Raw genomic sequence first — 21,738 nt, forward strand, 5'->3', positions numbered from 1 at the left:
ACATTGCAGAAAATGCAAAAATACACATATGATGATGATTCGATATTGGTTTGGTTCATTAGCATCCGCCATGAAATAAAATGTTGAATATTGTTTTCCAAAATAAAAGCAGAGAGTAAATGAGCTGTTTTGATTAAACACAAAAGACACCAGGGTACTTTCAATCGATTAATTTGATAACCAGATAATCAGATGTTTATCAATTCTGAAATGACCTGCAGGTGTTTCAACCGATTAGGAAATGTATTTGATTATTTTTTTAATTCATTTTAAATTTGTACGTGATGTATTTTTCCAAGTAGCCATGTAATGATCCTGTCAGTGTTGCAGATGAAGATGCAGCAGCGTTTGGAGCCGAAGGGGGCGTCCGCTCAGTGCATCAACATCTCTCTCGTCATCCTGATCAAGCTTGAACGACTCGCATTCTTGCAAACATGCCAAGTGTCGATCCCATGACAGGTGTACAAGGATAAACACGATGAGGTGAGGACAAACCTGCCTGTCATTTCTCACTTTCGATTCAGATCAGAATGTATGGAGCGTGATTGTAGCATACGGCAGCCCGTGAAGCTAGTCCAGCATCGGTTATGTTGATAATTAGGGGTATTTTAATAAACATCATCGTTTGCACAAAATCAACAAATTTTAGCGAGTAATTGGATATAAAATGTGTTGCTTTTTTTCCACAAATGTGTTATTAAAAGACAGACTTATGGCAGTTTGACAGCTGGCGACTCGCTTTGGTTTAGCATTAATACAATTGGCTGACAGAGGTCATGTGACTCGCACTAAGGAAGTTTTGTCCTCAAACAACACTCTGGTTTTATTTATTGTTATAAAATGCTACAAGTCCTTAGTATCTTGTAATAAATTATTGTGAGGAGTTTCCCCCCCCCAATATCATGACGGAATCCTGGTGAGCCGTATGAAGGAATACATAGACGCCTCTTTGAGCGCATCGTCACAATACGGGTATGTGCCCGCCATATTGAATGTGGCAGCTATGCCCAGACCTGCCCAAACCAATATGCTGATTATAAATATTTACTGCTATTATTTTTTTAATGAAGATAAGCTCAAAACCAACCATTTGTTTTCAGATGCAGTATTATTTTCACAATAAATGATTCAAATTGTGTTGTGAAATTCTTGTCTTATGGTGTCCACTTACTTGTGTTTGCAATGCCTAATCCTCACTTAATACTGTTTTGCGTATCCGTCGCTATCTCCTCCAGGCGTGACCGGGAGAGGGTCCAAGGTGTTGATGAGTGGTCAAGGGCTGGCCCTCGTGTTCAGCGTGGAAACATGGAGACCGACTTAAAGCAACCCACCGAGCGAGAGCACATCAATCCGTTCACCGAGCTGCCCCACACGGCTCGCTACTACCAGATCCTCAAAAAGCGGCAGCAGCTCCCTGTGTGGGACTACCGAGAGAACTTCACACACATCCTGATGAATCACCAGTGTTTTGTCATTGTAGGAGAAACCGGTTCTGGAAAGACCACACAGGTAGGACAAACATGTGGGTCATATACAGAGGGAATAACGTGAGCTATCATCAAGCGAATTACCACGAGTCACGCTAATCTCCTGTTTTCAACAAATGTTGGTGCTAATCATCATCCAGTTCTGGAACCTTTCTTCTCACTTCCGCTTTATTTGTCCGTCAGATCCCCCAGTGGTGTGTGGAAACGATTCAATCCACGGTGGGAGCTAAGCGGGCGGTTGCCTGCACCCAGCCCAGGCGGGTGGCAGCCATGAGCGTCGCCCGGAGGGTAGCCGATGAAATGGACGTCACATTGGGCCAAGAAGTGGGCTACTCCATCCGCTTTGAGGACTGTAGCTCTTCCAAGACCGTGCTCAAGTAAGTACATGGCAGTTTCTAAGCACTCTGAGGGTTCCAACAGAAATATCTCCAAATCACATTTTATCTCCAAAGATACTTGACGGATGGGATGTTGCTACGGGAGGCCATGAGCGACCCACGGCTGGAGCACTACGCCGTCATCGTGCTGGATGAAGCCCACGAACGTACGCTCGCTACAGACATCCTCATGGGCGTCCTCAAGCGGGTGCTCCGAAAAAGAGCCGACCTCAAGGTAAATGCAATTAAGTCCCCCAATTAGAACCTGTCGTCTTCTCACACTGCACATTTCCGGAAATATTCACATATGTCTGGTATTTGGTTCCGACCTAAAATCAACGGAGATATCCTTGTTGTTCCGAACAAAGAAGCCTACATCCGACTCGGCCGTTAACCGTAGTACTCACGAAGCAGATGGATAACGCCTTCGTTGTTTGTCATTGTAGAATCCGAGGTTATTGCCAACGCTCCTCCGCTCTACCGCACGCCCTCCCCATCTCGGCCGCCGAATCCGGGACATTTAATTTGCCTTGATTAAGAGCAATTACGATGCCCCGCCGAGCGTAAAGCGAAAAATGCCGAGACGCTGGCCCCGGAAAATAGCCGAGATTGAAAAGCGGGTGAAGCGCTTCCCATCAGAACCTTAATGCCCTCCACCTGACGGCTTGTGTGGGAATGCCGTGTGCCAAACACGGGCGGACGAGAACTGCCGTGTAGGTCGCCAACATCTTTCGATGGCATCCGGAAACCTAATAAACAGCCTCAATCATCCCGTGTGGCTTTTTATCGCCTCGTGTCATCATCATCTTCATGACAAAATATAAACTCATTTTCCGCTCGCGTGCCCGCGCCGTAATCACCCGTTCTCCTCTGATGTCTCTTCGTGCTCCAGATTGTCATCATGAGCGCCACGTTGGATGCCGGCAAGTTCCAGAAGTTCTTTGACGGCTGCCCGTTGCTGTCCATCCCTGGACGCACCCACCCCGTTGAGGTTTTCTACACGCCCGAACCCGAGCGAGACTACCTGGAGGCGGCCGTCCGCACGGTGGTCCAGATCCACATGTGCGAACAGGACCCAGGGGATATTTTACTGTTCCTTACTGGGCAAGAGGTACGACTGCACTTCTGTAATCCATAGCATAGCAATAATTCATTATAATTGCTTCATTTATAGTTTAAACTGTGAATATACCACAAATTAGAACCTTAAAGCAGTAAACAAGGCTTTAAATCAATCTTGTGGCATTTTGGGGCATTTCAGAAAGAGCAGAACAGTGGGTGAGGTTTTCCTCCTAGCTAGCTAGCTAGATAGCTAGCTAGCTAAAATTCTTAAAAGTTTTCAACTCACTCAGGGTCAAAACTTTTCCGATCATATAATGTGAACGGGTGTGTAAGGGTACATTTTTAACCGCCTCTCATTCTCGAAATCGTGATTGATGTAAGAGCAGCTTAGAAAACATCTAGCATGTCAGATGTGTCAGATTTGAGCTAACTTTTGCTAATCGTCACCAAATATAGCTTCTATTATCGTTCAAACAAAGCCGATAATTCTCACTTCCTGTTTGGGACCCCATTACTTGAAATTTTTGGTCACCTTTTGAGTTGTTTGTCCGCCACTCCAGCTCCGAGGGTCCACTGGACACAATCTATACAATTTCTCAAGAATACTAATGCAAATAGCATACCTAAGCAATGAGGAGACGAGTGACCGACCAATCGAGCCTTCCTCCGCACCATCTCCTGAAATCATTTTTTTTCCTTCGTGCACACGCTTTGCCCATTGATGTGTAATGGAGGGCAGGGTTCATTCTTGGAATGATGAATTTGGTTACAACTGGGTGAACACACACACACATGCGCACTGAAAAGCTCGAAAAATGTCTCTAGATTGCAACCTGGAGCCTGATAGACATGCATAAGGTGCTGCTTTGGAAATCGAAATGAAATTTTTTTTCTTATTGTCATTGCAGGAAATAATTAGATATGACCTCAAACCTACCCATCATTTGCTCTCCTGCAAACATGGAAAATGGGGTTTGATGGACACTTGTTTGTATCACAGTTTGCTTGTGTCATGAGACAAAAAAATGGTGGTCTGAGATCATAAAAAAAAAAAAATGGTGAAGGATTTTTTTGTTTTTCAAATTCAGGCCTTGTCTCGCACATGCTTCAACCATCTGTGAGGTTTTCGGGTCATGCTCTGTATTTTTTTTTGGTGGTGGTATGTTTACTATCTCGAATCCTAATTGGGTTGAAGGAGCGCAACGTTCAAAGGGTGCCGTTGCAGCCTCCTTCCAGCTCTTCTTCACCTCCAAGACCTGGTTGTAACTTTCAAATGGACTAATGATGGGGAGGCAATCTGTGTCTGTCTTTTATTTTTTTTCTCCTCTTTTGAGTTTGGAGCATGAGGAAGGCTGCACCTGCTCTCAACACCAGACCCATCCCAGCTGTCGCGTAAAACGAAGTCCTAATATTTAAGTTTCCCCCCCACAGCGGTGTGGTGAGCAGGGAAAATCCAGAGAGATTGGCCTCATGGAGGAAAGCATTGGCTGGTGGGCCCGACCCAACACGTGGGCCGTATTCCTCCGGGAACGCCAGCCCAGCTTGCTTCCAGCGCTTTGGCAAAGAGCGCCGTTTTTTTGTCTCCGCAGCAGCTGCCGCGTCCCGGGGCTTGATTGGCTATTAATACACCGGCTAATTTGACCGATCTATTACGATTTCCCGTTTCCCCACTTGTCACCGCGTTGATTAAGAGGCACACAGCCATTGGCGGGCTTTGACTTCATTTCTTGTACGCGGGGACCACCGGGGCGGGTTTGCTCGATCACATTCAACGGATAAAAAAAAAAAAGAAAAAAATATATTAATAGTAGTCATCGCAGTTATCAGGTGCATCACACCCTTTTGCCTTTTCAACGCCCACAGCCAATAAAGTTGCAGACTGGGTCAATAGTTGTTTTTTTGCATATGCTGGGGGCCGCTAAAAAAAAATAGACCGAGGGCCACAAATGGTCCCCGGGCCACATTTTGGACATATGTCTGTCTCTCTCTCTCTCTCTGTCTCTCTCTCTGTCTCTCTCTCTGTCTCTCTCTATCCTTCTCTGTGTCTCTTTATTTTTCTTTATTTTTTAATGTCATTTTGCTTGCTATGCATTGAGCTTTCTTTGCATTTTTTTTTTTTGCTGGCTTGCTGTCAATGTAATACCTTCGTTGGCCTGCAGGTGATGCTACAGCCCAGGCTTGTCGTACCTTGTCCTATCCAGGCCTCAATGTTGACAGTTAAAAGATAAAAAAAAAAAGAACAAGCACATGTGCAGTTTTGAGGTGTTTCTATGTGGATGTGAGCGCAATACAATAAAAGTGTGCAGCCTGTCGCCTCGGCGTGCACGTGTCGCCTCGCGCTGGCACTGTCATGTTCTCTAACTCCTGCTGCCACTCAGGCCTTCCTTCAGTCTGGCTCCAGAAGCTTGCGCCTGACTCAGTGACTTGCCGGCGGTGAGGCACAATCCGCTTTACAGCGCTGCGGAATCACGAAGCGTGCTTGTGTCTGGCTGCCTCGCACGTCACATTTTCCGTGATCGCTCGCTGCAGTTCATGTTGAAGTTGCGGCGTCAACTCTTTCCTGGACGCTCTGTTTGATCGTCGCTCACCGTGTCTTTTACAGGAAATCGAGGAAGCTTGCAAGCGCATCGAGGCGGAGGTCAACGACCTGGGGCCTGATGCCGGCGAGGTAAAAATCATCCCCCTGTACTCCACGTTGCCGTCGCTGCAGCAGCAGCGGATCTTCGAGCCACCTCCTGCCAATAAAACCAACGGCGCCATCGGAAGGAAGGTAAACAAAAAGTTGGCAATCGGACGCAGACTGATGAACATGTTGGATGTGTGCCTTTAAGGGGTGTGGCCTAGTGCGTGATGTCACTTCTGAGGAGTGTTTGTGTTTTTGCATTAGTGTGTTTGTCCTGTTGAAAGTGAAATGGCTTAAAGTGCAACTATCTGTACATTGGCAGAGCTAGGGGGGGTGGGCGTGGGGGCACTGCCTCCCCCAAATATGCTTTGACTTTTGGATATTTTCAGGTATTTTTTTCACAGCACCCATCTCCCCCACGCAGGGAACCATGAATATTTATTAGCATTTTCTGAAGAATGTTTTGGATTTGTAAATACAAAACTCTTGGCAACCCGGTGCCAAAATCAACAACCTAGCAAAACTAAACCTGGTATGAAATCGAACATGGTTCCCACAGTTCGGCCCCGCTGTTTTTGAGTCATTGATACGAACGGGGAAATAAAGTAAGAAGCGACTCCCTGAGCCAATCTTTGCTCCAAATGGAAGGAGGAGGTAACACGTACTCCTCCTGTTCGGCCTCACGTCGAGTGAAAAATGCAGAGATGTCATCGGAGCCTCCCCGAGAGGAAGTCGTGAAAAAGAATTAAGGCTTGTCACGCCCGCCGCTGCGCATGCTAACGACTGCATTAGGCAGCCCTCAATTAACATAAAGCACTCGCTCGTCATTTATTCGCCATTTGTCCGGGAGAGTCGCTGATTGTCTTGCTGCGTTTTTTTTTTCCCCCCCTTCCAAGACTGTAATCTCACTTGGACAAATGTGCCAAAATGAGTTTATCTGGAGTGTTCCGTCAAAATCTCTCGAGGCTTTTGAATGCGAAGGCGTCATTTGACGCTCCCTTCACTTTAAATCGAGGCTTTATTTGTCAACAAAGCTCGCGTCCCGAGCGTTAAACAGTGAGCGATGGCCCGCGTTAGCCGCTGCGCTTGCTCCCTCCGCAGGTAATAACCCAGAAATAACACGCAGAAACGACGCTTTAATGATATTACTGATGAAGCAAGGCCCGGATTATCCGGCGCACCAACACACTGGAAGGAGCCAGCAGGCGTCGGGCGTAATGGCCCCGGCCGAGATAATCCTTCACAATCAATGCAGTCAATGAAGCCAACTATATGACGGCGAAATGGGAGAGGGTGTCATGCGCGGCAGCTGCTTCTGGCCCGAAGACAACCTCGAGTATCGGCGCTTTTTAAATCCCCTCAGTGCTCAGCCGCCTTGTTTCCGAAATAACGTAGAGTTCAGTTCTTAAAAATTAAAAAAAGGAATTTAGCCCCCAAAGCTAAATTCGACATGTCTCTCATGAGTAGACGTAGGAAAAAGTCTCCAAAAATTATGCCAAACAAGACACAAAAAGTTTGCCATTTTGTTTTGAAGCAGCTGTTTTATGCTCGTTTCAGATTTGCTAACTGGCCATCAAACATTAAAAATGGACAGAATTGGGTTTGAAAATGTCACTTAGAAATCTAAAATTGGGTGGACATCTCTATCTAAATAAAAAGAAGACATGCCCAAAACAACACAAGTCTGCTATTTTGTTTTGAGGCGGCCATTTTATGCTAATTTCAGTTTTGCGGACTGGCCATAAACATTAAAAATGGACAGAATTGTGTTTGAAAATGTCATTTAGCTACACAAAATTTGATCTATTACAAGTAGCTACAAAAACAGTCTGATAAATCTTTGCCCAAAACGACATAAGTCTTTGATTTTGTTTTGAAGCAGCCATTTTATGCTAATTCCTGGTTTGTTGTCCGGCCATTAAATGTTATAAATTGGCAAAATTGGGTTTGAAAACATCACTTAGCAACACAAAATTTATCACAAGTAGATAAAAAACAAGCCTGATAAAGCCTTACCCAAAACGACACAAGTCTGCAATTTTATTTTCAAGCGGCCATTTTGTGCTCCTTTCAGGTTTGCTGACAGTATCTGCTGAATACAGCGTAATTATTCTCCAAGGTTTTTCCCACTTATTTAGATTCACGGTGGCCTCATCTCAGCGGCGGTAGGTAACCACGAGTTGCCGACGCTCCCGAAAGAAGCATTCTTTTTCTTTCGCCCGACGCCCACCCACACATTAAGTTATGACACTCGAGAGGCAGTTGCCAGTTGGAGTGGGCCATTAGTCAGCCGTCACAGTCCCGAGTGCTGTGATGAATCTAAAAGGGCTTTCGTTATATAAGTAGAACTCACCCCGGCGGCGGCGGCGGGCGCTTTTTTGCCTTCGCGTGATGTGCCGTTTGCGTGGATGCTGACAGCCAGAGACCCGTCGGCTGCGATGACTCATTTGACTGTCATTTCTCATCGCCGGCCTTACCGTGGGGATAATTGTCATCAAAACTGATCCCGCGACGCGCTGGACATTCTGTCTCCTCTTCTGTTTGCAAATATAACTTTTCCTTGCCTCAGTTTGGTTTTACAGACTCTGTTTTACGAGTGTCACAAAGACTCATTTTACCACACAGGTCATCGTGTCAACAAACATCGCCGAGACGTCCGTCACCATCGACGGTGTCGTGTTTGTGATCGATCCTGGATTTGCCAAGCAAAAGGTCGGCAAAGCTTGATTTATTACTATTTGGATTTATTTTATAGTATAAGGGCTGAATTCCTGCTCGGATAGGTGTACAACCCTCGCATCCGAGTGGAGTCTCTTTTGGTGACGGCCATTAGCAAATCGTCGGCGCAACAGAGGATGGGCCGAGCCGGACGCACGCGTCCCGGGAAGTGCTTCCGCCTATACACGGAAAAAACCTACAGGACAGAAATGCAGGTAGGACAAGGTAAATCTCAGAAAAAATAATCTCATGCTTTGCTTACTGTACCTTCGATTGACACAGGACAATGCCTACCCAGAGATCCTCAGGTCCAATCTGGGCTCCACGGTGCTGCAGCTGAAGAAGTTGGGAATTGACGACCTGGTGCGTTTTGACTTCATGGATCCACCAGGTTAGCGTGAAAGGATTCTAGATCCACTTACAATAGCTGAAAAAGTGCGTTTTAAAAGTCACACATGAACCAAAATAGAATTCAACGCTGTACATTTGAACAGCAAATCGCGTAATTGTTGGTTAGCTTATTGCTAGCAAATACTGTGAAATGTCAGAGACGGGCTAGCAGGAATTAGCACTTATTAACTTGATAATTTACAAAAACAAAACTTGATAATTTACTTGTACTTTAACCAAAATAGGATTCAACACTACTTTTGAACACCAAATCGCGTAACCGTCGGTTAGCTTATTGCTAACAAGTACTGTGCAATGTCAGAGACGGGTTAGCATGAATTAGCACTGATTAACTTGCGAATTTACCCAAAAAACTTGCTAATTTACTTTAATTTAACCAAAATAGAATTCAACACTTTACATTTGAACACCAAATCGTGTAACTGTCAGTTAGCTTATTGCTAACAAATACTGTGAAATGTCAGTGACGAGCTAGCAGGAATTAGCACTGATTAACCTTCTAATTAACTTTTACTTTAACGCACATGGCGCGGCTACATATTCAATAAAAGAAGATGAAATAAAAATCCGATTTTAGAAAACCATCTGCAATCAAGCGACGCCGCAACAGATGAACCGCCATACAGCGAGGGAACCGTCGTCCTCTCGTGTTTGATTTGATATCAGACAACGCCGTCGTCTTGATTGGGATCAGTGTCGTTTTAATCGATACAAACGCAGTTAGACGACGCTCTGAAACCCCGCGGCCGTTTGAAATGGGGATCCGCCGCGTCACTCGGGAGCCGGCGAAAGATGACGAGATCAAATGATCCCGGCAGATATCAAACGCGGCATATTTGGAGATTTTCGGAGCGCTTGCCGTTTTGATGAGCAGTTTGACTTGGAAACGCGCGGCGGTTGCTGTGAATCACGGCGGAATTAGGCCAAGCAGATTCCCCTGTGAGAGCGTGCGTTACTACATCTTCCCGAGGAGACCGCCTCCCCCCCCTTTTCCTCCTCGCCATAATATAGTTTTCATCTCACCTCCGAGATTAAACCCATCTACTCGCCCCCCCCCCACCTCCGTCCAGCATGGCAAGCGCCATTTTGCGAACGAAATTGGTTACATCAATAGCGGCGCTATCGCCTCGACGATTGCCTCCTCCTTTATATTCCTCCAGTGACTGACCTCCACCATCACCCCCGCATTCCTCACAAAATGGAAGCGTCAACATATCGGATCGGCCTCGTCGACCGGCCAAGCGAGAACGAGCTCAAGTGGGGAGGAAAGATGACTTTTTATTCCTTTGATGCACCGGTGGCATTGACGCCGCAACCTAACAAGCTCCTGGAAGCCGCCGCTAGCTTTGAGTCCTGGACAGACTCTTTATAATATCTCGTCGCTTCCGATCGATTTTTATGCGCCCGCCTCCGAGTAAATGGGCCAGCCAGGGATGTGTCTCCAGAGGCGACGCGCTGTGATATAAAGACTTAACAGCGTGTTTTGTTTGCCTGTTCCCGCCACTGTGTGTGTGCGTGTGTGTGTTGGGGGGGGGGGGTGCTGTCGGGCTAATCAGCCCCAAACGCCAATGACTTATCGGACGATGGTTTCATTTGCCTCGTGACATCTACAAAAGAAGTTCCTTGGAGCCGCAACCAGGTTTAATGTGGGTTTGGCCTGCAGTGAGTGTTCGCCTCGATGCCTCACTATGGGAGTCAAACATTCAGGAAAAGCCTTTGTGATACCCAACTTTTTTTTTTTAACCATTTCGACCATGGAACCAGTTTTTTTATATCTGTGCTACTAGATAGGAGCACAGAATAAGTGCAACTAAGCCATGTCTGCCATCTAGTGGTCTATGGTGATATTACAACGTAAATGTTGTCATCCGCATCATATAAATATGTATATTTATTTATACTGTACTCGGATAACTATTCAAATAAATGTATTGCACATAAGTTAATAAAAACTGTACTGAAAGAAAGGTTTAAAAATAAATCATAAATGTTCGAGTTTCTTGTTGCACAATCGGTCCCGTCCCTCCCCGGCAGCTCCCGAGACCCTGATGCGAGCCCTGGAGCTGCTCAACCACTTGGAGGCGCTGGACGACGACGGCGACCTGACTGATCTCGGCGTCATGATGGCCGAATTCCCGCTGGATCCGCAGCTGGCCAAGATGGTGGTCGCCAGCTGCGAGTCGGGTTGCTCGGACGAGGCGCTTTCCATCACCGCCATGCTGTCAGGTTGGTCCAATTTTTTTTTCAAGTGCGACCTGTACTTTCCCCATTTTAACTTCTCCCTGTGGGCCCATCCGACCTTTTTTAGTCCCGCAGTGCTTCTTGCGACCCCCCGCAGCCAAAAAGGCGGCCGACGACGCCAAGATGCGTCTGGCTCACCCGGACGGAGACCACCTGACTCTTCTCAACGTCTACCTCGCCTTCCAGCAAAGTAAGTCCGTGCTCGCCCTCCCCTCATCCCGATTCCTACCCGATCGCCTTCCTCGGCAGGCCACCGATCGTCGCAGTGGTGCTACGACAACTTTGTCAGCTATCGCTCGCTGATGGCGGCGGACAGCGCACGCCTCCAGCTAGGCCGGATCATCGAGCGCTTGGGCTTGCCCCGGCGAAGCTGCGAAGGGGACGACATCCACGTCCGCCGCGCGCTACTTACCGGCTTCTTCATGCAGGTCTGAGTTATTTTGCATTTTACGGAATTGTTTAATGACAAACTTTTCTCGATTAGCGCAGGTTGCTCACTTGGAGCGCAGCGGTCACTATTTGACGGTGAAGGACAAGCAGGTGGTCCAACTTCACCCATCCAGCGTGCTGGGCCAAAAGCCTGAGTGGCTCCTCTACGGCGAGTATGTGCTCACCGCCAAGAACTACATCCGCATGTGCAGCCGCATCCACCCGCAGTGGTGAGTCCCGCCCACACGCTCATCAATCGCAACCGGTGCGGAAATGATGCAATTGAACTCGGTTGGTACGATTATTTCCTGACTGCAAAGAAAATCTGTTTCATTATAGCTATCGATGCTCGTGAGGAATATTGCCGCAGATAGTATGTTGAAAAAGTCATTTAGTTAATTTACAGATGCCTTACTTTACTGTTCACTTGATTTTATAACCGACGTCCCTGCTAAACAAAAAAAAAAATATCCAACCATATTTACCACTTAATTGGAAGTACAATTTTAAAAGTGACATTTCAGAATATTTTTTTTTATTAGAAATAAAGAGAGACTTTTTTTAAAAATAAAAAAATATTTAAACATTTTATTTAAAAATCTTATTTAAAAATTATATTTAATTTTTTTATTACAATTTGTTTTTCTAGATTTCACTTAACGTTAAGAGTCTTTTTTACTTCTATATTTAACTCTCAGTGTTACAATGGCAAAACTCATTGTTTATAATGTCCAACGATTTTAAATCTAACGATTAAATCCAAAGACCTCCTGCAGTCACACACACAATCTGCTGGGAACTTAAACTCTTGAACTCTTAAAGCTTGAACGCATACTGCGCTGCGATCGCACTTTTTTTTTTCAAACATTCTCATTGAAGCTAGAAAACTGTCGACGGCACAGTGTGTGCTACAAACTCAAAATAGTGCCTGCATTTCCAAATCTCTCTCCTTCCTCCATCAGTGTTGTGAGAACACGTGAGATGTCAATTCGCTGAAAACGTGACGCATATTACGTACGCCAAGTATATACTTTGGCTCAATAGATGTTGGAAAATGACCAAGTAGCTTCCTCCCGTATCAAAAAGTTTGAAGACTAATGATTGATGTTTTTTTTTCCAAGGCTTCTGGAAATCGCCCCACGCTACTACGAGATGAGCAACTTCCCGCCGAGCGAAGCCAAGAGACAGTTGCAGCGCATCAACAGCCAGCTCTCATCCAAGCAATTGTGAAGAAAAGAAACTCGAGATTGGCTTTCATCCGCTACAGTTCCCATCTCGTCAGGTCTCGCATCCGCCGCTCATCTATTTTGAGAATTGGATTGCTGTCACATGTACGCCTCTTACACGTCATAAACATGAATTTTGGTATAAAACAACCCAGAGTGTCTGTAATTTGGTCACAGACTTTTAAAATGTAAGATGTCACTCGGCTCCCTCTAGTGGTATGTCACAGAATCACTTCCTAAGCGCATTTCAGTTATATTTAACTTTTAAGATCAATTCACTATGCTATCATGGCTTACGAAAAGCTTAAATACGCTTTTTGGAATTTTTTTTTCTGGTAATGATGAGCAATTAAGCCTATTATGCTTCTGTATTTTAAAGTCGGCTATAATGGTACCCTGTCAAAAATATGCCAACTAGCGAGAACTAGAGTATGACTCAATCCGCGTCAACTTGTGTGAAAAAGCCTTTTAAGGTGCTAATTGAAGAGGTTAGCATGTGTTTTATTTTTTTTTTTTTTGTTGCATTGTTCCAAAAAGCGGGTGGCCCTTTGCCAGCAAGAAAGCGAAAAAGAGTGAGAGTCATCCCTCCCAAAGTGAAGCCAATAGAAAGGCCATTAGTCGGCACTGATCTGGAAATTATATGGAATTGATCCTGAGGTAAGAACACTTTTTCAGGCTCGATACTTCCCATCGATTCCGGCTGCTATAATTATAAATGAAAATCGTTACGGAGCCAACTTGTGTTTTGAACTGAGTCGCACACACTCGTGCACACAAAAGTGATTTCCTCTACTTGTAATAGAAAGCATTGGCTTAAACCTCTTGAGAAGCCACTTTATTAGGTACACCTGTACCTATCGAATGACATTCAATAAATAAGAAAGGCTCCTTCGACGTCATTTTGCATCAAGTGAAAGGATCATTTGCACCATCTAGTGGCAAGTGACGAATTGCAGTGTAAATTACACTGGTCAATATCAACAACATTTTAATTTTGTGTCGTGAGCCAAAATGGGAGCTAACCTGCCCGAGCGTCGTTGCACTAACTTTACCCAAAAGCCACAGCGGGCGGGCAATGTGTGAATGAGCGGCTCCAATCCGCCGCCACCCCCGGAGTCCATCCTAGCCGTCCGGCGCCTCATCATCATTTGATGACTGCAGGCAGGAAACTTTTATTGCAGCACACCTCAGCGTTCTGGGAAGTCCATCCACCCACCCACCCGCTGTTCCTCCTCAGGTTTTTCTTTCCTTGCTTTCTTTTTTTTTCTCCTCGTCCGAGCCAGGTGTCTTATCTCCCATCTTTCCGCACACAGCACAGCCAATCTTTTTGGGGAAGATGGCGACGGGAATGTGACAAATCCATCTGTCCCGGTTTGAATTTGTATGCTAATTTGAAGTAATAGCCCCTCCGGTGAGGGTACGAGGGAACAATTCCATCACGCCGCCTACGACAGCGACGTCTCCGCCCGGGCAAGCGACGCGGGCTCGCACGAAGGCCGGGTTAGCCTTGATGGATGACGAGGCGGCCCGCAGGAATGGCGCCGAGGCACGAGGCCCGAGCGATTCGACCTCATTTATTCCCGGTGAACTCTGACCCCGTTTGCCTCATCGCAGGAGCATCATAGCCTCACGGACGGACGTATTGTCACCAAAGTGTCTGCGGCTGTTGATTTGATTCAGTGAGAAGCTTTCACGCGTGGCCGGGCAGAAAACGAGACAGCTCGGAGAGAGGAAACACAAGATGCATGTATCAAATGAGCTGAGCCGTGTCGTACGCTCGCCACCTTGGCCCTCCCCTGACGCGGTGCGAAAGCGTATGACACCGCTCGGCTATCTTTAAATTAATCTCTACGGCGCGGGGAAGATAACATTTCTCTACGGCGGATAAGGTGACGCTTACTTTTCTTCCGCTGCCATAACAGGACCATCACGGCGGACCGTATATACTTTATATAGGACAGCAAATAGTATTCGGTCTTGAGTACTCCGATACCACGAATACTTTTGAAACCTGGAATTACAATAAACATGACAGATTATTGTGAATTATAGCACCTGTGCTAATATTATCTTGCTTGTAATGCATTCAACAGGAAGAACAGAAAGTGACTGGAAACACTGAATAATTGTAATATTCTCTTATTTAGTTATCCCATTTCCAAGCTGCCTTTTATTTAAAAAAATAATAAATCTGGAAAAGGTGCTGCACATATATTTGGGGAATGAATATAACATCATGGAGGTTCTCCAGTCAGATTTTGCAGGACATTTTGTGTTGGCTTTAGTCCCATTCTTCATGGTGTTCGACAGGGTTCAATGTTGGGGCAACTTCAGTTTTTTTTTTTGGTATTTGCTGCCCCTGGTTTCCCTTAAAAAAAAAAAAAAAAAAAAAGTCTTTCTTTTCACAGCTATGCGTATCAAAGCCTGGTGGCATTGAACTTGAACTTCAATGGAAAGAAGAATGGAAGAATTGTAATATGATCGGCAATGGATCGGGATTGGAGCTCATGGGACGGAGCCCACAAGTCCAGTTTTGCACCCACGTCACTCGTGCATTTTAAAGTACATTTTAAGATGAATTTATTTGTTTTTAAATGTAAAATTATCTCCCCCCACATTTCTTGGAGTTGTCCTGTTCTCAAAACAGCTCAAAGTGTCAGCTCGGCTCTCTAATTTGGATCCTGCTTGGAACTGTTGGCTCGCATCACAAAGCAATGGCTCGTAGCTAAAAAACCCACAAGTCGGAGCACTCATACGTCACTGGCGCTAAAATACGCAAATATATTGCCATTAATGTATGAAACGCATGCCAGAACAACAGGTGGCGCTGCAACGCCGAGATACGAAGTTACTTTACCCAATCACAACAAAGTACGTATTGAATAGTATACAATATGTTGACAGCGTAAGTTTTAGTTAATTATTTGCAGTTTTACACATGTCAATCAACTACAACCTCACAGAACAGGAAGAAGGGAATTTTAAATAAAAATTTCAAAAAAGTTTTTAGAATCGTTGTATCCACCTTGCGCTATTAATCATTTTTATTTCATTTTATTTGGGAAGTGGGAAGTGAGGGTGGGGAAGCACACCATGTGACTGACTGAGGATTCCGGCGGAGCTCGTCGCCTCGCCTGCATCCGCACGGTTCCGCGGTTCCGTCCGCAGCCAGACAGGCCGGCTGGAAGAACTCGTCGCAGCGGTGTCGACCGGAATCCCATCTCGAGGATCGCCCGCCCTGACGCGCCTGGCGAGTAAAATGGACACCCGGGTCCGCCGGAGCGACGACGAGCCGGTCAGCCTCACGTGGGAGAGCCGCTGCGAGCAGGTAGGACACTCCGGCATGATGCCTCTGACTCTGACACACGCTTGAATATATTTTGTAGTGGAATAGAAGCTAAAATATCGTGAAGTGAAACCAATTCATAAAAATAAGCACTTGTGAGGCAAATCTGAATTAATCATATTTATAATTAACTCCAGCTATGTTCATTTTTTTAAAATTAAATCTATTAAACTTTGCCAACAACTGCTCTTTAAAAAATAAAAATAAATGCGTGCTTTGAAGAACTGAGTCAATATTTAAGATGCAGTGAAGAAGAAAAAAAAGAATAATCCCAGTCGAGGAGGTGAATATTGGTCAGGTTGCCATGTTCATGGCTCGTGTGAGTGCAACTTGTTGGTTGCCAGGTTTCACTTTCAGCCCCCTTTTGAAGTTCTCATTTGCGCAAACTTACAATATTCAAATGCAGCTATTTAGCATTGTCAGACAAAACGTCCATTTAACATCTAGTTAGTCCAGGAAACTCATTTTTTAACCTCAACATGAAAGAGTAGCAAAAAGATACTTTAATGGGTGTCTTATTCCGGCAACTACATAGCAAACAAAGCAAGTACATATGCAAAGGTGGGACTATTGTCAACTACTTGTTGCACTCATTGTGTTTTTGGGCTACGCTCACACAACAAATCCATTTTTTTCTTTAATTGAAATACTGCTAATGTCTACAAAAAGCAACTTTAAAGCCTGCTTCTTACTATGTCTCAAACGTCCTCTGTATATATTTTTAATTTAACACTGTAATGTCCTTTTATGCTATAATTCCACTCTTGAAATGACTTTAAAATGTTGCTCAATAAAATCTGTCTTTTTTGTGTTTGGTAGACTTTATAAAGCACACTGAACAGTGATCTTAGCATTATTGTGAATGCAACACAAATGCTAAGATCGCATTCCCATCAAGGCTTCTAATATCATAACCTGAAAAAAAATACATAAGAACCAATATATAGTCAGTGTATGTATACAATACAATATGTACAAAGCGCTTTACAGAACATAATGTACGCAAGCTGAAAAACTATTCGTCCATATGCTTTGTTATTTGAAGCAGATCGAAGGCGTCATGATCACAGCATGCATGACATCACACACTAAGTTTGAAAATCAGCTGTATTGACGAATAAAGATACTGAGAGAGGATATTTCTAATCACAGACTCAATAATGTAAAAAAATATGATATCAGTTATGTTGTTTAGCGGTCCCGAGTTTTGTTTGAACTTTTTGTGTTTGGCCCAATAAATCCTGTTGAATTACATTACAGTCGATGAATTTAAGTAAGCAGGTCATCTCATTCATGTTGTTCACCCTTACCCGCCTCCGACCCCCCCCCCCCCCCAACCCTAAATCCAACTGGGTGGGTAAATAAATAAATAGGAAGCAAGTAAAGGCAAATGTTGACAGAGGCCGTCCTTGTGGCCACATTAGCCACTCATGCTTGAGCGCTGGCTAAAAAGGCGCTGCATTATTCACTCGCACATACAGACATGAATGACTTTGGACTGTGTGTGTGTGTGCGCGTGTGTATGCGTGTCTGGACCCGTGAGCACTTTTCGGGGCACACGCCTTCACTTTGTGGGCATGGCGGGAGCACGATGCCTAATTAACATCAGCTTCTTTCGTCCTTTCTCTGGGGCTGCTGTCCATGGTGCTGAAAGTTTCAGTCCTCAACAGCCCTGAAACAATTTCGGCTCTTAGATCGTTACCCAGTCAGAAATTGGGGGAGCAATAAAATTCCTCTCAATAAAGGGTGGCACGACAAATTCAACTGTATAAAAATGTGTAATTGTGATCAACAAAGTGTAAAAGTCGTATTTTGGAAGTATTGGAAAACTGTAAGTTGCAACCATGTGATTGTCGCTAATGACATTTGGGAGGTGACTAAGTAGTTAAATGCAACACGTAGCATAAAATTGATCTGAGTATTGCTTGGCCCACTTTCTGCATCCTTTCTATTCGTCTGGTCGGCCCGTGATAGCACGCGGTGGAGCGGCCATTGATTTACGTGCGCGGGTGTGTGCGCGAGTGTGTGTGTGAGCGTCGACTGCCTTCAAGATGGCTGGCAGAACAGATAAGAAGAACGACATTTGGGAGGCCGCGTTATCTCCCGCGCCATCGGCAAACTTTGCTTCATGGCTTCAGTCCACGCTCGCCCCTGAGGAGAATGTTGTTTTTTTTCTTCCGTCTGACTTTTGCCCTTGCTCATCAACAAGCGTACGCTCGGTGAACGCCACGCAACGCTTTAATGAGCACGGCGGAGAGCGACATATTGCCGAGATACGGATGGATAATGATCTAATTGAGACTTGCTAGAAGTGTCGTCGCTGTTGACCTGCTCGCCGTCTGGCTGCAACATGTTGTCGTCAAAAGCTGGGAATTGCTGAAAACAAAAACAAACAATGTAACATGAATAGCTTAAGAAACAGAAGACTCGCCCAAAGAATAACGGCGGTGTCTTGAGATACAAGTTTAATCCATACTCTTATCTCAATTCCCCTCCACTGAAATGAATGTAAATGCCATCAGTTCAATCTAGCCGCCCACAGAGGACATTTTTTTCTTATAATAAGGAAAACTAACACTTTATGATATTAAACTAATTATTATTATTATTATTATTATTATTAATTATTATTATTATTATTATTATTATTATATTGAATTTCGGGTGTGCCAATCTTGGCAATATAATCATTGAGACACAACCAAAGAAGTTCGAGAGGATAAAGAATATGTGCCTATGAGTATTGTTACATGATGTCGAAGTGTGTTGCCTCACCTTTTGTATTCAAATATTAGTTGCTCTGAAAAACATAATTGTTGATGCTAATTGTTAACATGTCAATGGTGTTTTACATTGTTTGTTAGTATTAAGCTAAGCAGGATTGCGATGCGAGGCTTTCTTGTTTCTGGTTTCTGTTTGCCTGTGATTGTGTTGAGAGGCAAAAAAAATAAATAAAAAAAAAGCACCTTCCACTCGACAATCTGTTGATCCCTGGCGGAATCCCGAGATGAAAGGCGACGGTGGCGGCGTGAAGCATCCTCGCCTTCTCACCGGGAGGCAAAAAAACACTCTGGCAAAACTTCGAATGACACAATGAAGCGTTATCAGCGGCGGCCCTTTTTGATGGCGGCGCGGAAACTATCGCATCCCCATCCGACACGCCCCAGCCTGCGACTCCCCCCATCCCACCCCCACCCCCTACCAAGGTGTTCCTTTTGATTACCTCTGCGGCAGATTAATTGCTTTTCTGAACTCCTACCCAGCTGATGCCCGCTGGCTGCACCAAATGGACGCCTGCCAGAATGAAAAAAAAAAAAAAAAATCACAACAAATCCCAATAACTGACCTCGATCGCTTCATTTTGCCGCTATCAGTGACGTTCTCATCAAAGTTTGTCTTTTCAATTCCTATTTTGTAATGATTATGCAGTACCCCTTCAATCTTCTTGTCCTTTTAGTCCTCTTTTGGACTGTACCAAGTTCCCAAGGAAATACTGCAGTACTGTGTGTCAATTGGTGAAACATTTGAGTAGGTTGCCATGGAAACGGTATAGTACTCAACTAATGTTGGAGGCCAAAAGCTTGGTGATTGAAATAACAATTTTCTGTGGAGACAAATCTGAGAAAGCAAAATTATTCCAAGAAAAAAGCATTTCGGGTAGAAAAAAAAAAGTTGGAAAATAGATTCAATTAAAAAGGCAGACTATCGCTATGGAAACCGCTAAGCATTAGTGGTTGAGTATTGTGTGGTTGCTGGAGGTGGGCGTCTCTAGGTCACCGAGTTAGGACGCGGCATACTTTTTTTTCTCGTCAACTTATCCTCATTGCTTGCTGAAATACATTTTGGCCTTGAGTTGTTGCTGGTGAAGCATTTTCACTTCATTTTGCCCCCATCTTCATTGAGTGCTCTTCCCCCCCCCCCCCCCCCCCCCCCCACTCGCCTTTGAGACACACGTGTGCATTCCATCTCTTCCCCCTTTCCTCCTTCAGGACATCCTGAAAGCATGTCCTGGGGTGGGTGGAGGGTTGGGGGGGGCGTCAATGATTGATGCTCTCCATTTCGCGAGTAGCCCACCTTGAGCCGCCGTTTGGACTCAAATGCTCTCGACTGAAGCTCGACGTTCCCACAGGTGCGGGAAATTCTTCCAAGTGGCCCAAACTAACGTTTGAAAGATTTGAAAAGTGCATATGCATTTGGGATAAAGGCTGTTAAAGTACTCGGCGTTCCCAGTCTTTCTTTCAAGAACAGACGATGCGTCAAATAAAGCTCAAGGAGCCATATTTGGTCATTTAGTTCAAATGAAGGCCACGTGCTTCAATTTCATTTCAATTTCAGTTCAACCATCAGCAAGGAAAGAAATGGATAATAATGAAAAGATTTGATTGGGAAAAAAAAGTCAGTTTAAGTGATGGACATGAAATTGGATGAACGTGTCTATCATAAAAAGTCTCAAGGAGCTGGATTGATTGAACAGGAAGTCAGCCATTTTAGATCGAGGAGTCGACTTCCAGGAAATGGAAGCCGACCAAACTCCGATTGGAAGCGGCCGTCCTTGAGCAACACCGAAACCATCAAATCTGGGCGGAGCTTTTACGATCGTTTCCAGAATCAACCCCTTTAAAAAATGAAATGTTCCTCTCGTTCGTGGAGTTTCTTTTCCAAGTGAAGTTTAGGCGGCTTAATTGGTTCAGGTGGCGCAAAGAGCACCACGGGGCTCCTCTGGTACAGACGGCCCACCCACGTCAAGTGCAAATCAGCATGTGAGGAGCGCACTGACTCATCCGCCGGCTCGCCGACAGCGCGGCCAGTATGATGTTGGAAGATTCTCGCCCTCAGCCAAAAAAAGACAACAAAATAACAATGGCAAAAGAGTTGAGCTAATTGAGCTGGGAGGCCCGGCGAGAGCTGGTCACGTCCAGCTATCTATCCAATACTGTCTGTGGATGTCTTTATTGCTCTCAATAGAACACGGCATCGTTTTTTTTTTTTTTTTTAGGGCTCGATAATACAGCGATCCCCAGCCAATTTGTGGGTCGTCCAAAATCTTGTGGATTTGTTTTCGAATTTATTATTCAGGACGCGTGATATAGATCAGTAGTAGTTTGACACCAAACGTGTGTATCCGATTATTCGATTAATCGAAAAGAAATCGATTCTAAAAATATTCAATGGTGAGTAGTGCCCTACTGGGTTTTAAAGCAAACATGGTGAAGCAGCATTTTGTTGTGATGCTGCATTGAAATGGAACAAATTTGCAAACTGATGTGAAGACGGACTCAAGTGTAAATACGTTTCAATCCAGATTAAAAATTTGATTCTTTTCCTACTCCAAGTTATTTTAAGATTTTTAAAATAAAATTCACAATACTGTTTTTGAGTTTATTTATTTACTTTGCGTGTTTAAAGGTTGCCAGTGTTCTGTTAGCTACTTTTATCTTCTGTTTGTAAATGCTTTTAGGTGTTGCATATAAAACGCGCTCGTCAATAGTCGCCTGTTTTAGCGTTCAGTTCCACTTGATGACTGCAGGGGGAGCCCTAAACTCCCAATGACTCCAGCTCGCCTGGTGTAAATTGAAAGCGGGACGCGTTGGTATCGCGGCGTGGCACGCAACGGCTAAAACGGGCTTCATTGTGTGCATCACGGCCCACTAGCTGACAACAAAAGCAGATTATGTGTTCTATTTGAGGCATATTAAGATGTAACATGCCGCCCGATGGGCCCTCCGCGGCCCGCCGTAAAAGCCGCCGGCAAGCTGCTGAGACGGAGACTGTGCGTCGTTTTCCGTCTTTTAGCTGCACTCGGGGACTGATTACGCGG

The 21,738-nt window shown here is 44.8% G+C and overlaps 2 protein-coding genes across 5 annotated transcripts in view; both read left to right on the plus strand.

Annotated features, from left to right (window-relative positions):
- The first annotated feature begins 315 nt into the window (after positions 1-315).
- LOC125977781 (ATP-dependent RNA helicase DHX15) lies at positions 316-12,724 on the plus strand. Its single transcript, XM_049734689.2, has 14 exons — positions 316-483; positions 1,236-1,509; positions 1,671-1,864; positions 1,940-2,099; positions 2,757-2,975; positions 5,529-5,696; positions 8,175-8,261; positions 8,333-8,482; positions 8,550-8,658; positions 10,713-10,904; positions 10,987-11,109; positions 11,169-11,347; positions 11,409-11,578; positions 12,470-12,724. The coding sequence occupies exons 1-14, from the start codon at positions 479-481 to the stop codon at positions 12,576-12,578; spliced, it is 2,139 nt and encodes a 712-aa protein (XP_049590646.1). The 5' UTR covers positions 316-478; the 3' UTR covers positions 12,579-12,724.
- A 2,714-nt stretch (positions 12,725-15,438) lies between these two features.
- The window catches only part of ppargc1a (peroxisome proliferator-activated receptor gamma, coactivator 1 alpha), a 146,830-nt gene continuing 140,530 nt past the window's right edge, over positions 15,439-21,738 (plus strand). The window contains exon 1 of one of the 4 annotated variants that reach the window (XM_049735224.2): positions 15,439-15,902. In XM_049735224.2, the coding sequence (XP_049591181.1) occupies positions 15,834-15,902 (69 nt within the window). In that variant the 5' untranslated portion in view covers positions 15,439-15,833. The remainder of the gene's footprint in view (positions 15,903-21,738) is intronic. The other 3 variants (XM_049735230.2, XM_049735250.2, XM_049735240.2) reach the window with 3 other exon arrangements.

The sequence above is a fragment of the Syngnathus scovelli genome, chromosome 1 (assembly GCF_024217435.2).
Source record: "Syngnathus scovelli strain Florida chromosome 1, RoL_Ssco_1.2, whole genome shotgun sequence".
In the NCBI taxonomy this organism is placed as follows: domain Eukaryota; kingdom Metazoa; phylum Chordata; class Actinopteri; order Syngnathiformes; family Syngnathidae; genus Syngnathus; species Syngnathus scovelli.